Below are 16,476 nucleotides of genomic sequence, written 5' to 3'. Positions count from 1 at the left end.
AGTGTGTTCTATGGTTCACTGCAGATCAAGCATAGGCAGCTTTGATCTTTAAAGGGAACTTGTAATGTTGAATATGCTGTTCTATAGGAAGGAAGACACATATAGAGCAGGAGGAGCGGAGGAGACTGACCGAGTTTTTAAATCCCTGCTCACTTTGGGCTACAGAGTTCCATGTATTAGTGTAAATACAGAAACAGCTGTCAATCACTGAGTAGGACCGCCCACTGGACTCAAACCCACAGTGAACATGGATTATATACACGTTATCCTGAATCATTTGGCACAAGACTATATATAAGTTATGCTGTTAAAGCTGCATTCAGTCCATAGTATAGTGTAAACGCTGTGGTCAGACTGATCTGCGGCAGCGTGCGTATATATATATTCATTCATCTTTCAGCAGAAGGCAATGCGCTGAAGCGAACTAGGCCTAAGATTTGTGACACTAATTTTCTAACAAACAACATTCCAAAAATTCATAAGACTTACTGGAGAGAAACAAAAATGCAATAAAACAAATACTGGAAGCTGAAAGCCAACATAACTGTCATCTTTGCAAGCTTCCGAAAATAGTGGCAACTGCGAGACATTCCACGAATTTTGAGCATATTAATAATGAAAATGCAGAGCTGCCATGATAATATGTTCTAAGGGCCAGTTCACACAGAGTTTGACACGTTTTTTTGACACGGAAAATGGGCCAAAAAACGGCCGAAAATGCCACCCATTGATTTCAATGGGAGGCGGAGGCGTTTCTTTCCCGGGGGGCGGAAAAACCGGCATGCGGGAAAAAGAAGGGACATGCACTATCTTCCGGCGTTTACACTTCTGACCTCCCAAAAAAAACTCCATGTGAACCCAGCCGAATATATACTGTACTATACTATGGAATTTGTTTAATTGACAAGAAATCATACTTTATAAGAACTATATTGACCCCAACATGCACCTTCAGGAATTTAGCAACGTAGACGGATTGAATTTTTTTGATAAAGCAGAGCAACTCAATTACAAGAAGAAAAGAAATACAGCAAGTACAGCAATGTACCGGAATTCCACAGCAAATCCCGAGAAAGCAGCAGGGAAATCTGCGCCAAACTATGCAGAATTTGGTGTGGATTTCCCTGTGGAATACAAAAAAAAAAAACTATACTCACCACCCCTGGCGCTGCCATAGCTACGCTTCCCTCGGTCTCTGTACATCGGCTTCCAGCGTCGTGTAAACATGTGAGCACTGTAGCAGTCACATGTAACGACACTTCAGTTAAGGTCGCGTGTACACAGGCCAAGGGAAGCATTGCCTTGGGAGCACCAAGGAAGGGGAGTGTGAAGGCACCCAGACCTTTAGGAGGGATCCACATGGTGTATGTGCACACACAAAATAAAAACGTCTGAAAATACGGAGCTGTTTTCAAGGGAAAACAGCTCCTGATTTTCAGAAGTTTTTTTTTTTAAATCAAAATTGAGTTTTTCGCTGTGCTTTTAATGGCCGTTTTTGGAGCCGTTTTTCTATAGAGTATGAAAAACAGCTCCAAAAACGGCTGAAGTTTAAAAAAAAAAAACAAAAAAAAAAAAAAAAAAAAACACCTGTCGGAATAGAACGCCATTTTTCCCATTGAAATCATGGGGCAGATGTTTGGTGGCGGTCGGCTTCCGATTTTTCAGTCGTTTTTCGGGACGTTTACAGCCCGAAAAACAGCTGAAAACACTCCGTGTGAACATACCCTTACAACCATCCCAGTGAATTCTTTATGGGGTTTAATAGTATTGCCCAGTAATGGCTGTGAGTGAGCCACATGGACCATGTGACAGTAAGGAAGATCCAGGACCCCAGCATTAAACTAGGGGTTGGGGAGGGTCGTTCGTTTAAATTAAAAAGGTAGGACTATGTGGTGGTCTTGGCAGACCATTTGGCATATTCCTGGGAAGGTGAGACTCTGATCCCCCGCCCCTCCCTATTGTTAAGATATATGAAATGTTACTGTTATGAATGACTTGTCATAGCCTTTTTGTTGTAAGGGGGGGGGGGGGTAAGTCGCTCAGAGTTATGAGTGGACATATTTTTTTGTAGGCTTGAACTTGCGGCTAAGCCACAGGTTAATAAGGGCCTGTTCACATCAGCGTCGGGTTCAGTTTGGGGTTACCGTTCATCCATTCCATCAGAGGAACAGAAAGTCGAATGGAAACTATAGCTTCCATTTGCATTACCATTGATTGTTTTTTTTGTCACAAAAACAATAGCGTAGTCGACTACTTCACAGAATGGAACCAAATGGAAACCAACTGCAACGGAAGCATTAACATTGAAATCAAACTTCCGTTCATTTGTTCCTCTGATGGAATGGATGAACGGAAACCCCAAACGGAACCGGACGGTGATGTGAACAGGCCCTTATATGTTAAAGAGGATAGGTTAGCAATTCAGTAATGCCCAATCTCCCAGGTAATCTAATAAGCGCTGTCACACTGATTATCAGCATTATGCTAGTGAAAATTGTGTCCCAAAAAAGTTTATTATTTTAAGTTTTTTTCTAAATATGCAAATGAGGCGATACTAGAAAAGTGGGTGTCAACACCAGTGATTCTCCTGGGGTGGAGCTACCTGACAGCCTCTGACACTGTCCTATCAGCATGAAACTGCTTCACACAGGGTGAGAGACTGAGGCTGGAGGGAAGGGGATCACTTCAAATACCCATATTTCCAGCTGTGGACCAACAGTGGATGAAAGATGAGATTCTAATCTTTTATATGGCACCAGGATCGCAGTTCTATCTGTGAAACAACTGGAGGTATCACCAGCTGAAAACACGGTCATGAATGGAATCTGTATACTATATAATCACGCTGTGTTGCTGGGCTGGGAAGAGGAGAATTGTAGGACGCCGACTGGACAGTCATACAGAAAACATTACATCACCCAAACCTCCCATTTGACAAGTATAGCCAAATTAACATATTTAGAAAAATGCTCATAACTTTGCAAATAAACATTTTTGGAAGAAAAAAAAAAATAAATCAAAAAAAAAAAAAAAAAAATCACACTAGTTATAAGCTTCCTAGCGCCTATTAGTTTAGTTAGAATATAGGGAATTAATAAACTAGTGAGAGATCCTCTAAAGTTTTGGTATTATTACATTTTAATAAATGTTTTTATATGCTTAAAACCTTTATTAAAAAAAGCTGTGGCCAAAATGTACACCAATCAGTGTCTTTTTATTAGTCTAGTTATGGGTTTAATAGAGTTGGTATGTTCTGTAATCACATAGTGGTATTTTTTATATTTTAAACATTTAGGACTTGTGAATTTTGCTGCGGATCCGAACCTAATCTGCAACAATAGGAATTGCGAATTTCTTCAAATTCAAGGGGGAAAAATCTGCTAAAAAAAAAATCCATGCATTTTCCAGAGCATAAATTTTCAGGCGCATTTTTAAAAATTCGCACCGCAGGTCAACTTTTGCATGAAAAACATCCACTGTATTTTTGGCCGGATCTATGACTTAGGCCCCTAACAGAGGCTCCAACACGTGTGAAGTGGCCCGAAGACTGGAGAATCTTTCTTAAAGAGGCTCTGTCACCAGATTTTGCACCCCCTATCTGCTATTGCAGCAGATAGGCGCTGCAATGTAGATTACAGTAACGTTTTTATTTTTTAAAAAACGAGCATTTTTGGCCAAGTTATGACCATTTTCGTATTTATGCAAATGAGGCTTGCAAAAGTACAACTGGGCGTGTTGAAAAGTAAAAGTACAACTGGGCGTGTATTATGTGCGTACATCGGGGCGTGTTTACTACTTTTACTAGCTGGGCGCTCTGATGAGAAGTATCATCCACTTCTCTTCACAACGCCCAGCTTCTGGCAGTGCAGATCTGTGACATCACTCACAGGTCCTGCATCGTGTCGGCACCAGAGGCTACAGTTGATTCTGCAGCAGCATCAGCAGGTAAGTAGCTACAGCGACTTACCTGCAAACGCCGGTAAGATCTCGCTGTAAATGACAGGTTACAGCGAGATTACGCTTTGCTCTGCTGTAAGTACCAAACAAATGTTAACGAAGTGCAGGGATTGTGAATAGACATCCCGTCCTGGCTGGAAGGAATGTCTAGTCACGATCTAAACACTTCAGTAACGTTAATATGTCAGTATCAGACAGCACATCGTGAACAACCCAGTGTCTGACTGATATTATGCGTTGACTAAATGAATGGAGAGAAGTGCATGACACTGATTGGTCAGCGTCATACACTCCTCTGTACAACGCCCACCTGCTCTAAAGTAAAAACACGCCCACTTGGGCATTAAGAAGCTAATTAGCATAAAGCCAAAAATCGCTCCTAATGTGGTGAAAATAGATCGTTTTTCTAAATAAAAAGCACTGCTGTCACCTACATTACAGCGCCCATCTCCTTATGTAGGAGATAGGCCACTTACAATGAGTTCTTAAAGAGGCTCTGTCATCACATTATATTACTCCTATGGTATTCCTCCTGGAAATGAATGAATATATTTACAACTGTTATCGTTGCCCTTGTCAATGGGGCATGTTATCACACATCTAATCATCTCTGACAATGAATCTATGTATGGACACGAAGCATAGACAAGGGGCAGCACCCAATTGTCAACAAGTCCATGCATCTTCAGGAGGAATAAACAGAGGAACAGCAGAATGCACAATTCTAAGAAAAGATGGCCCAAAATTTTTATTTTATTGGGAATGCAAGTATATACTAAAAATGAAATGTCAGTAGAGCGGACAAGTCCAGTTTAATTAGACTGAACATTTTGATGGTGAAATATTAGAGACATAATATAATCCTTAGTGACAGGACTGGATATGCAGTTTGGGTGAAACGTAAGGCCTCATTGTTAAAAAATGTGTTCCTGAGGAGTTGCCCACTGTGAGCAAGAGTTTGAAGAACCAGACTCACCAGTAGCAGGTATAGTTTAACATTTAGTTCAACTGGTCTGGCACAAATTTAGTGGGGAGTAACAAAATAAGAGATGTAGACAAATTTTGAAATACACGTTCCCATACTTCTGAAAAGACCATGTGGTTTGGACAAAAATTTTGCTTCAGAATTGTAATACAAAATTATTTTAGAGATTAAGTGCATAGGGGTACTACACCCAGCGCGGACCACGGTGCTATACCTTTGCATGCCACTATTTACTCCTGGACCCCATGACGTGTCATCCATATTGACGATGTGTGACCGGAGAACAGAGAACCAAAAGAAACATCTGTGTGGCCGACACATCAGCATGTAAAAGGAGTAAACAGATGGTGGTGAGGTCCAGTGAGCACTTTAAGGCTATATGCACATGTTTCATAATTCCATGCGGGAAAACCGTAGATAAACGCAGGTGGACTTTTTTTTGGCTTGTAAAAAACACCATGAGTTTCATGAATTTTTTTGTCTTTACAAACGTTTTTACTTTTTGCCTTTTTTTTTTTTTTATATTCATACAATTTTAACATGCATTTTTGTGGCGTTTTTCATGGGAAAACAGCAGACAAAAAAAAAAAGCGCATTTGAAAAATACGTCAAAGACCGAAAAAAGTACCAAAAGTGAAAAAAACAAAAACGCCAAACAAACAAAAAGAGCATTGTTTGCACTAAATTTAATATTTCACCATTGACTTTCAGCTAACATCTGGCAGCAGCATATTTTTTGGCCGAAAACAGCAAGAAAGACGCTGCACTTTCCCAAAAAATTCTATGTGTGAAACCACCCCTAAAGGGGTTTTCCCACAATTAAAATGTATCACTTATCAACAGGATAGGTGACGAATGTATGATCGTTGGGGGCCCCACCACTAGGACCCCCAACAGACCCCGTTCCTCCACACTGCACGATCACAGCAAGGCGGATCTTGAACAGAGTAGTGGTCGCGCATTTGCGCTGCCGCTCCAATCAATGTCTATGGGGCCAGCGGAAACAGCAGAGTGATACACAGAGACGCTACATTCAAACCTCTCCTCACTGTGATCGTGCAGTGAGGAGGAATAGGAGTCGGTATCACCGTTAGGGTATGTGCACACACACTAATTACGTCCGTAATTGTCGGACGTATTTCGGCCGCAAGTAGTGGACCGAACACAGTGCAGGGAGCCGGGCTCCTAGCATCATACTTATGTACGATGCTAGGAGTCCCTGCCTCTCCGTGGAACTACTGTCCCGTACTGAAAACATGATTACAGTACGGGACAGTTGTCCTGCAGCGAGGCAGGGACTCCTAGCATCGTACATAAGTATGATGCTAGGAGCCCAGCTCCCTGCACTGTGTTCGGTCCGGGACTTGCGGCCGAAATACGTCCGTCAATTACGGACGTAATTAGTGTGTGTGCACATACCCTTATAGAGATCATACATCTATTACCCGTCCTGTGGATAAGGGATAAATGTTAATTGTGGGAAAACCCTTTTAAAGGGGTCGGCCAGTTTACTATTAAATGCAGTTAATTGGTGTCTTGATGCAAAACATGCTTGAGAAAGGTCCAGTTGCACTGAAACGTTGAATTGATGGGTGAATAAATTTCCCTTTTTTCCTGGATGTGCTGCCTTGTTTCTTGTATGTGGATCTTACCCAAGGGACTTTGGATCAAGTCCCACTGAGGCCTGCACCCGGTACTTTTATTATCTTTTTCTCTGATGCTGTGATATTCTTCCTTTTTTTTTTTTTTATGCAAAACAAGACACTTACTAATCTGATGTCTTCATCCCTTCGCCAGTTCTGGCAAGCCACTCCCCCATGCAAAACATCCGCTAAACGCTGCCGTCACGCCTGCCCCGTCCATGGCAGCGCGTGACATGGAGAGGCAGAAGAATCAGCCGGAACTTCCGGCCCCTACTCTGTGCATGCGCTGGTTTCTGACTTGCACAGGAACAGCGCAATGGACAGTGTGATCTTCCTGTCCTTCCTCCCCCCAACTGACTAAACTAGAGAGTAGGGGGAAAAATTTATTTTTTCTTTAATAAAGATTGTTCATAAAAGGTCTTCAAATTATTTAGAAGAGAGCAAGTAAAAAGAGCAGTAAGAATTGAAGTGTCAAGTAAAAAAAGTACACTATGTACCAAATAAATATATATATATATATATATATATATATATATATATACACACACACATATATAGCCCACCAAAAGTTCCGGAACACCCTCATAAATTTTGAACGGCTCGAGGTAGAGGATTTAAATTTGGTGGGATTTAATGGGGTCATAAAATCTACCAGTTAACGGCAAAAACATAAAAAAAACAAAAAACACCCCCACCCCTTTGGAGGCTCATTTGAAAGCTCTTTTCAATACAAAAAAAATAATAAAAAAAAAAATAAAATAGATGACGCAAACGATTTTGAGATAGGATTTTTTGGGCTGAGATATTTAACGTTAAATAGGCTCTGTCACCAGATTTTGCAACCCCTATCTCCTATTGCAGCAGATAGGCGCTGCAATGGATATGAGTAACGTTTTTTGTTTTTTTTTTTAAACGAGCATTTTTGGCCAAGTTCTGACCATTTTTATATTTATGTAAATGAGTCTTTCTAAAGTACAACTGGGCGTGTATTATGTGCGTACATCGGGGCGTGTTTACTACTTTTACTAGCTGGGCGTTCTGACGAGAAGTATCATCCACTTCTCTTCAGAACGCCCAGCTTCTGGCAGTGCAGACACACAGTGTGTTCGAGAGATCACGCTGTGACGTCACTCACTTCCTGCCCCAGGTCCTGCATCGTGTCGGACGAGCGAGGACACATCGGCACCAGAGGCTACAGTTGAATCTGCAGCAGCATCGGCGTTTGCAGGTAAGTCGATGTAGCTACTTACCTGCTGATGCTGCTGCAGAATCAACTGTAGCCTCTGGTGCCGATGTGGCCGACACGATGCAGGACCTGGGGCAGGAAGTGAGTGACGTCACAGCGCGATCTCTCGAGAACACGCTGTGTGTCTGCACTGCCAGAAGCTGGGCGTTGTGAAGAGAAGTGGCTGATACTTCTATACAAAACGCCCAGCTAGTAAAAGAAGTAAAAACGCCCAGATGTACATACACATCCGCCGTTAACCCTTTGAATGCCGCGATGAAAGCTGATCGCGGCGTTCAAGGAGGGGGGACTGCACTTTGATCGCATCACAGAAGAATAACTGTGACGCGATCAAAGCCCACAACTCATATGGCCAGACAGCCCAGGGTCCATTGAAGGACCCCAGGGCTGTCTGAACATATTTCCTGTTGTTAGGGCATACTTAGGTATGCCCTAACAACTGCCTGTGTACAATCAGTACACAGGCTAATGTACTGGCATATAGATCTATGCCAGTACATTGCAGTTACAAAATAAAATTCAAAATGATAAATCCCTTTATGGGATTAAAGAAAAAAATGTTAAATGAATGTAAAAAAAAATAATGATAAATAAAAAGTTTAAAAAAATACACAGAAACACATTTTTTACAATAAATAAACTTTTTAAAATAGAAGTCCCAAAACATGAAATAATATAGACATATTTGGTATCGCCATAACCGTAACAACCTGTACAACAAATGCATAACATTATTTATGATGATCGGTGTATGGTGTAAAAAATAAAAAATAAATATTAAAACTGCAGCAGAACTGCTTTTTTTCTGCATTTTCGCCAAAATAAAAATGTATAGAAATTAAACGATAATGTATTTGTACCAAAAAATGGTACCTACATAAAGTAGATCTCGTCCCGCAAAAAACAAAGTCTCATACAACTATGTCGTACAAAAAATAAGAGTTATGAGCGTCGGGATGCAAAGAGGGAAATGTAAAAAAATTGCTCTGTCCTCAAGGCCAAAATTGGCCGTGTCCTTAAATCAAACGTTTGAACTGATGTCCTTCAACAACTTGACAGTGTCCTAAGCAAACGTAAAACATGTTGATAAAGTTATTTATAACATCTGGTGTGATTGAATTCGAAATGTTCATTATTCTTTCCCACAGCTCGTCTAAGTTTGCAATCCTAGTCTTTCATACTTTACTTCTTAAATAGCCCCAGGTAAAAAAAAAATGTCTAATGCGGTCAGATCTGGTGATCTCAGTGGCCATTCTATCGGGCCTCTTCTAACAATCAATTGATCAGGAAAATTATCGTTCAGAAGATTTCGAGCTCGCAGAGACAAAATGAGCCGGAGCTCCATCCTGCTGATACCAAACATTGCGGAAAGCTTCTCTAGCAATATTTTGAATAGCCGGTATCACCTGGTTTCTTAGCAAATTGCAGTAATTTTCTGCATTTATGTTTCCTTCAATGAAAAACGGTCCTACAATGTGATTGGGCAATATTCCGGCCCAAACGTTACCCTTCAGAGGATACTGGGTATGACTGTCTCTCATTCAACGTGGATTTTCGTCTGCCCAATATCTCATGTTCTGTCGATTTACAGAACCGTTTAGTTCAAACGTAGTTTCATCCGAAAAACAGATACATGGATGCCACCGAAAGGCATCCGTTTAACTGATCTATCACCCATTGGCTATAATAGTATCCATTTAACAGAAGCCTGTGACAAATGCCATACAATGGTATCCATTACCCATAGGCTACTATGTTTAAAAAAAACAAAGATATACATTTAACATATACTATTTTTACTGGTAGCCTTTGGATAGAATAACGTAGTCCATTACATTATTCAATCCAGCGAAAATTTAAAAAATAAAATTATTTTTTCGCAACATACACCACCCAAAGGAGGCAATAATACTCTTGGTTCTGTCGGTATAATGGGAGCCTCTGGGCATGTTTGACGTAGTGATTGGTTCTATTCCCTAACTCAATCATATTAAAACATACCCTTAAAGGCTATGTTCCCATCTGCGTCAGGGCTCCGTTCCGACTGAGCTTTTTGTTAGAACGGAGCCCTGACTGACAAACTGAAACCATAGGTTTCTGTTTCCATCACCATTGATTTCAATGGTGACGGATCCGGTGCCGATGGTTTCAGTTGGTCTCCGTTCCACAAGGGTTCCGTCGTTTTGACAGGATGAATATCGTAGTCGAATACGGTCTGGGCTGCGTCAGGGCTCCGATGGTACGTCGGAACAGAGCCCTGACGCAGGTGTGAACAAAGCCTTAGTTGAGGTTACAGCAGGATTTCAACATTATATCAGTTTATGATTTATCTACATGACATTTTCCCCACAACAGGAAACATGTCAGCAATGTTCCCTATACACTTATCACCTGTCATGTGAAAGATAAGCTGCACCAGAGGTGTAAATAAGAGATTTTAATTGGAAATTATCATGTGACCAGACGACAACGAAAATAGATGATCAAGGGTGTGAAGATAGGGAGCAGCAGCAGCACGCCCACATGAGCGTCACATGTGTAGATTATTACATTATGTAATATAAATGGAGTAACAGTAAGGCCTTGTATAAGCAGCTGCATTATGGATTTGTAGTATGGCAGCCATAGATATCTACGGGCCCATAATGAACCTCCACATGCCTCAGATTTCATACAAACATTTTTGCATGTTCCATTGAATGTCGCATTAGGCTTGAGTCACACATGCAGATTTTGTGGCAGTTTTGTAGCCAAGTCAGAAGTGGATTAGAAATGAATAGGAAATATAACTTAAGGACTTAAGCCCCATGCACACGAACGTGCTTTCGCGGCCGCAATTCTCCCAAAAATCCACGGGAGAATTGCGGCCCCATTCATTCCTATGGGGCCATGTGCACAGCCTGCGATTTGCGAGCTGCAAGCGCTGTCACTCCGTGGCATGCCAACCCGGAAATCATGGCAGTGCACATGGCTACGGTCGTGTGCATGAGGCCTTAGCATGCGGCAGATATTGTTGCAGACATGGAACTTGGAGAAATCCATGCACCTGCTGCAGAAACAACCCATTCAGATGTATAACAGATATAGAGGAACAGAAATTTGTGCAACAAAATCTGCCAGTACGTTAGGCTACATGCAGATATTGCATAATTTAATGCAACGCTATTGTGTCCGGTGAAATCACGGCACCCCGACGGAACCCATTAGGGTATGTGCACACGATAGCAGGCATTTACGTCTGAAAAGACAGACTGTTTTCAGGAGAAAACAGCTGCCTCGTTTCAGACGTAAATGGTCCTCCTCGCATTTTGCGAGGCTTCTCTGACAGCCGTAAGTTTTGAGCTGCTCTTCATTTCAATGAAGAACGGCTCAAATTACGTCTGAAAGAAGTGTCCTGCACTTCTTTTGACGAGGCTGTATTTTTAGGCGTCGTCGTTTGACAGCTGTCAAACGACGATGCGTAAATGACAGGTCGTCTGCACAGATGATCGCCAAACCCATTCAAATGAATGGGCAGCTGTTTGCCGACGTATTGTAGCCCTACTTTCAGGCATAAAACGAGGCATAATACGCCTTGTTTACGTCTGAAAATAGGTCGTGTGAACCCAGCCTTAAGGTCCATGGTTTCCGTCGGTAACCAGCGGTATCTGTTGTGCAACGGAACCGTTGGTTCTTCATTCCCTTGTTCCACTCCTCTGACGGAGCAGAACAGCCGGACACACCAACACAGGTGTGAACCCAGCCTTAATGGTGCATTTTTTTTTTAGGTACGTTTTTCACAATTTGATGCAGAAACAGGTGCGGTTTTTATACTGCATATTTTGGTGCCTTTTTTTTATAAACTTGTCAGATTCTGAGACAGAAACGCAAGATAAATTTAGGTGTGGAAAAATTCTGCAACGTATAGATGAGATTACTTTCGATCTCTTTTACTTTGCTGGTAGCTGTATTACGCCTCAGATGTCGGCAAATCTACAAGTAATACGTATCGTGTGCATGTGGCCTTATACTTCTCCTTCCTGCTGGATCCACTTCTGGCTTAGGGTCAAAAAACTGCATCAAAGACTGCATGTGCATTTCCAGCCTTAGGCCCCATGCACACGACCGTAAAAAAATCTCCGGAATTGCGGGCCGTAATACGGACCGCAATTGCGGACCTGCCCGGTTCTACCGCCAGCAGTCACCTTTTCGAATTGCTACGGATAGGTGTCCGTGCCGCGACTTATGGAACATGTCCTACTATTTGGTTTTTATGGGCCATGCTCCCATACTTTGTATGGGAGCACGGCGCAAGAATGAGCCCGTCGGCCATGCCCGCAAATCGCATGGCAGTGTGCATGAGGCCTAAGATTGGGTCCCCACAGTGCAGATTTTCAAAGACTTTGCGTGCATTTTTCAGCAAAAACGGACCCTAAACAGAAGAAATATATAATGGAAGGCTTTGTGAGACTCCTCTTCTGGATCCAATTCTGGTTTTGGCTATAAAAAAAAATAAAAAAATAAAAAACACGCATGCAAAATCTGCATTAAATCTGCACTGTGGGAACCCAACCTTAGAGGTATTCTCCCCTAGAAGATTTCACTGAGATTAACATGGCGCCACAATGAGCTTTGTACTATGGATCCGCAGAACGTCTGTGTGTCGGCCGGGAGTTGGATCCCAACCAGTCTGTTCTTGAGTATAAGCCATCAATATTACGGTCACAAAAAAATAAAATTTACAAAACATTTCTTAAAAGAAAAATATTTGAACAAAATCAAGTATATACTTTTGGTTTTTTAGTGGGCGGTGCATAACTGAAGGGGCGAGGCCATCTGCGGGTTGACACATTTGCTATAATTTACGCCAGAAACTGGTGTTATAGGGGAAATTTTCCTTTTCTGTCGCAAAGTTTGGCAGAAGATGCAAATTTATTAGGAAGATATTTTAAAAATGGGGCAAAGAAAAAGTGGGGTAGTTGCCTATGGCAGCTACTTTGCATCAGTTTTGACACATCTCCAACACCATGTGTGTTAGAAAGGTCTTGCAACAATGAGTTGATCACAAGGTGTCCGGCTGCCGAAACCCCCAGCGATCATCTGTAATTTGTGAGGGCACATGCCAGCAAGTATTTAACATCCAGGGTCCTCCAGTGTGGGGCCCCACGCACACTGCCGTAATTTTGATCCGCAATTACTGTCCGGACCCATTCATTTCTATTGTCCACAGACAACTTCCTGTATATTTATGGGAGGTCATGGAAATGACCCGCAAAAAATAGGACACCTATTATTTTATTTTACAGACCGTGTTCCCATACCTTATAATGGGAACACGGCCCGCAAATGCAGGTGACAGTCCGCGCCCGTAATCACCGGCCGTAATTACGGGCACGGCCGTGTGCGGTGGGCCTTCGAGACATACTGTTGTTCTCACGGACGCTAACCGCCGGCACATCCTACTTACCGGCAGGACACTATCTTCATACCGGCGTCTCCCTCCCCAGAGACGCCGGCACACGCGGCTGTAGCTCCCCTGTGTCCGTAGTGTGCGCGCTCACTCCTTGCCTTAAAGGGCCAGCGCACACACCTGTGCAAAGTTCCCCAGCCAATCCCTTTGCACCCTGTACTTTAAAAAGTTATTTTCCCTTCTTCTCCTTGCCTGAGCGTTATTGCGTCCACCCATGTTAGTCTTCGCAAACGGTCCCTTAATTGAATCCTGTATCCAATAATTGTGTTTGTTCAAGCGCGTTGTCTAGTGTCGGAGTCGAGCGTGTCATCTGTGCCGAGTGTCTGGCATGCCAAGTGTCTGCCAAATCATCTATCCAGGTACTCTTCTCCTAGAGACTGTTATTGACTTTTGTTTGGCCAGCTGCTACTCCACTATGGTGGAGCGACCTAGTGGGCCCACATACCCTATAGCTGTGAAACGCTCTTTGTATCCACTCTCTGTAAAGGCTAATAGACGAGGGTCCCCTCTATTATTCTATACTAAAATTCCCTAATGTCAACCACTTTAGGCTTCTATCACACTAGCGCTAGTACACGTTTACCTGTCTTTCGTCAGAGGGAGAGGATCGAAACAAAAAGCATCGATTCCGTTAGAATTACCATGGATTTCAATGGTAATTTTTTGGGTTTCAGTTGCTTTCCGTTTGTTCCGTTCGCTAGGTTTCCGTTTCTTTTCACGAATACCAAAGTTTAGCAGACTACACTTTTGCTTCTGTCAAACAAAAACCTGAAACCTAGCGAACGGAAAGCAACAAACAAAATAATTACCATTGAAATTAATGGTAATTCTAACGTAAGCCAAGCTTTCCATCCTGTCTCCCTCTGACGGAAGAGAGGTAAACGTATAGTAACGTTAGTGTGAACTTAGCCTTATCTGTCTCACAATGATGTAGTTCCTTTTCTAGCTGAATAAGACTTTTATATAAAGCTCTTTTTTCAACTGTAAAGTTTATACACTTGTGGACTGCTCTCAAGACTTGTTAGGAAACCTGAGATGCAGAAGGTCGCCTGTTTTTTTTGGACAATACACTTAGGGTATGTTCACACTCAAACTCAAAAACGTCTGAAAATATAGAGCTGTTTTCAAGGGAAAACAGTTTCTGATTTTCAGACTTTTTTAAACCACTCGCGATTTTCACAGCGGTTTTTTACAGCAGTTTTTGGAGCGGTTTTCAATAGTCTATGAAAAACTGCTCCAAAAACGGCCCAAAAAGTGACCTGCACTTCTTTTCGCAGCTGTTTTTATAGGCGGTCGTTTTTCAAAACGGCCACGTAAAAAAACAGCCCGTCGGAACAGAACGCAGTATTTCCCATTGAAATCAATGGGCAGATGTTCGGGGGCGTTCTTTCGATTTTTCAGCCGTTAATGGCCCGAAAAACGGCCGAAAATAGGCCGTCTGAACATACCCGTACACTACAAGTTCCGACATTCTCAGACTCTCCCATCTGGATCTACAGCGATTCTGTTCTAATTTTTATACTGGCGGGGGCACATATATATCGCATATGGTCTATTCTGGGTTAATATTGATCATCAATATTATGAAACTTTTATTCAATTTATGCCTTTATGTGCATTACGGTTATCCTACTAGCAGAGGCCTACTGGGCCCCAATGCAAAGTCTGTAACAGGGTCCCTCACCTAATATTTGCCATTTGCAATACTTGTGTCTTCCCATGGCCTTTGGGCTACATCAGGCACAACGGCTACCTCTGTACCCAATATAGCCTATGCCCCAGGTGGGGGGGGGGGCGGTAGTTATCACCTTCATACCTTACTAGGTAATCCAAATTTACCAATAAAGGATGGGACAGAAAGTAAAAGCCATACGAGAGCTTTACAAGATACTATGTCTCATTTTTGTCAAATCCAAGTTACTCCTACGCTACAAATGCATCATCCGTTGACTTTTATTTATTGATCACACATCAATGTTCTCACATTCGTTGAACTGGACATTACTTCAATAGGCAGTGAAAATCAGAAGACTGAACTACAAGTCCCAGCCCGCCCTTGGGCAAGGAGTCACCAGACTTTTCCTGTAGTACACGTACCATCTTGTCCGCTGACCCGGGCACCGGTGACAGCCAGCGCTGACCCGGGCACGAGTGGCAACATGGGCACTACTGCAGACGGCATGCCCCAATGCAAAAGGAACCAGCATTACCAATCAGAATTTCTCAATACAACAAAGTCAGAATGCCTCAACGCAACAAGTGGCAGCATGACCCAATATTAGAAGTGCCAATACATCTCAATACCACAAGTCTGTCCAGTAAAATTCTCAGCTACTTCTTCAGGTGCCAGGTCAACCTGAGTGATAGATGAGAGGAATCAGCGGAGCAATCACGGCGTGTGGCAGGAATCCCACTGCGCTACTCACCCTTTGAAATACGCCTTGACCCGGACTTGGTGGGAGTTATCAGCGGGCTGGGACATGGTGCTGTCCCTCTGTGTCGGCATGTCCTCCACAAGTGAACCTCACAGCACCCGCTGGATGGGTGCCCCTCACAGACAGCCCGGCACAGAGCAGTCCCTGCGGCCTCCCACCTTGCTGCTTTTCACTGTCCTGAATCCTAGCACAGCCTGGAAGACCGTACCAACTTGCACACATCCGGGGGAGTGGACAGCCCTGCCCTGTACTCAGCCTCACTGCCGGGATAGGTAGAGTCACACAGCAGCGCAATGCATCATCCCCTCCTCACATAACAATGTGCCCACAGCCCACGGGAGAGCCCGCATTCTATTCCTGGTGTTTACACTGATACTGCTGCTAATCCCGTGTACACACCGCGCCTCTACGTACAGTGAGCGGATGTTACGTACACGTCTGTACCTGGGAGGATTTCATGGTTGATCTACAGGTCGCCGCATGCACGTCGGCTCCCACTCGTCTCAGCTATTTCTTCCTCGAAATTTCTCACGATATCAGGAATAAAAGTTTCACATTGCAGCATACACATCATGTGATATGAGACCAGTTTAAACTATGCGTTGTGCCGCGGTTTTTCGCCCTTGTTTTTCACTCTGTGGTTTTGATGGAGCTACGAACTGCACCAAAACGCAAAGTTTAATTTACCTACCGATGGATTTCCAGATGGCATCATTTTATCCCTTGGATTTGTCTGCCGCATATCTGCAGCGCAAAGGGCG

The 16,476-nt window shown here is 42.9% G+C and overlaps 1 protein-coding gene across 1 annotated transcript in view; it reads right to left on the bottom strand.

Annotated features, from left to right (window-relative positions):
- Positions 1-16,139, bottom strand: part of PRKCI (protein kinase C iota) — a 118,954-nt gene extending 102,815 nt beyond the window's left edge. Inside the window, exon 1 of the mRNA XM_075861591.1 lies at positions 15,707-16,139. Coding sequence (XP_075717706.1) covers positions 15,707-15,786 — 80 coding nt within the window. The 5' untranslated portion in view covers positions 15,787-16,139. The remainder of the gene's footprint in view (positions 1-15,706) is intronic.
- Positions 16,140-16,476: the final 337 nt, after the last annotated feature.

This window comes from Rhinoderma darwinii, chromosome 4, assembly GCF_050947455.1.
Source record: "Rhinoderma darwinii isolate aRhiDar2 chromosome 4, aRhiDar2.hap1, whole genome shotgun sequence".
NCBI classification, from domain to species: domain Eukaryota; kingdom Metazoa; phylum Chordata; class Amphibia; order Anura; family Rhinodermatidae; genus Rhinoderma; species Rhinoderma darwinii.
Note: the sequence above shows the minus strand (reverse complement) of the source record. Positions and strands in the feature narration are given on the sequence as shown.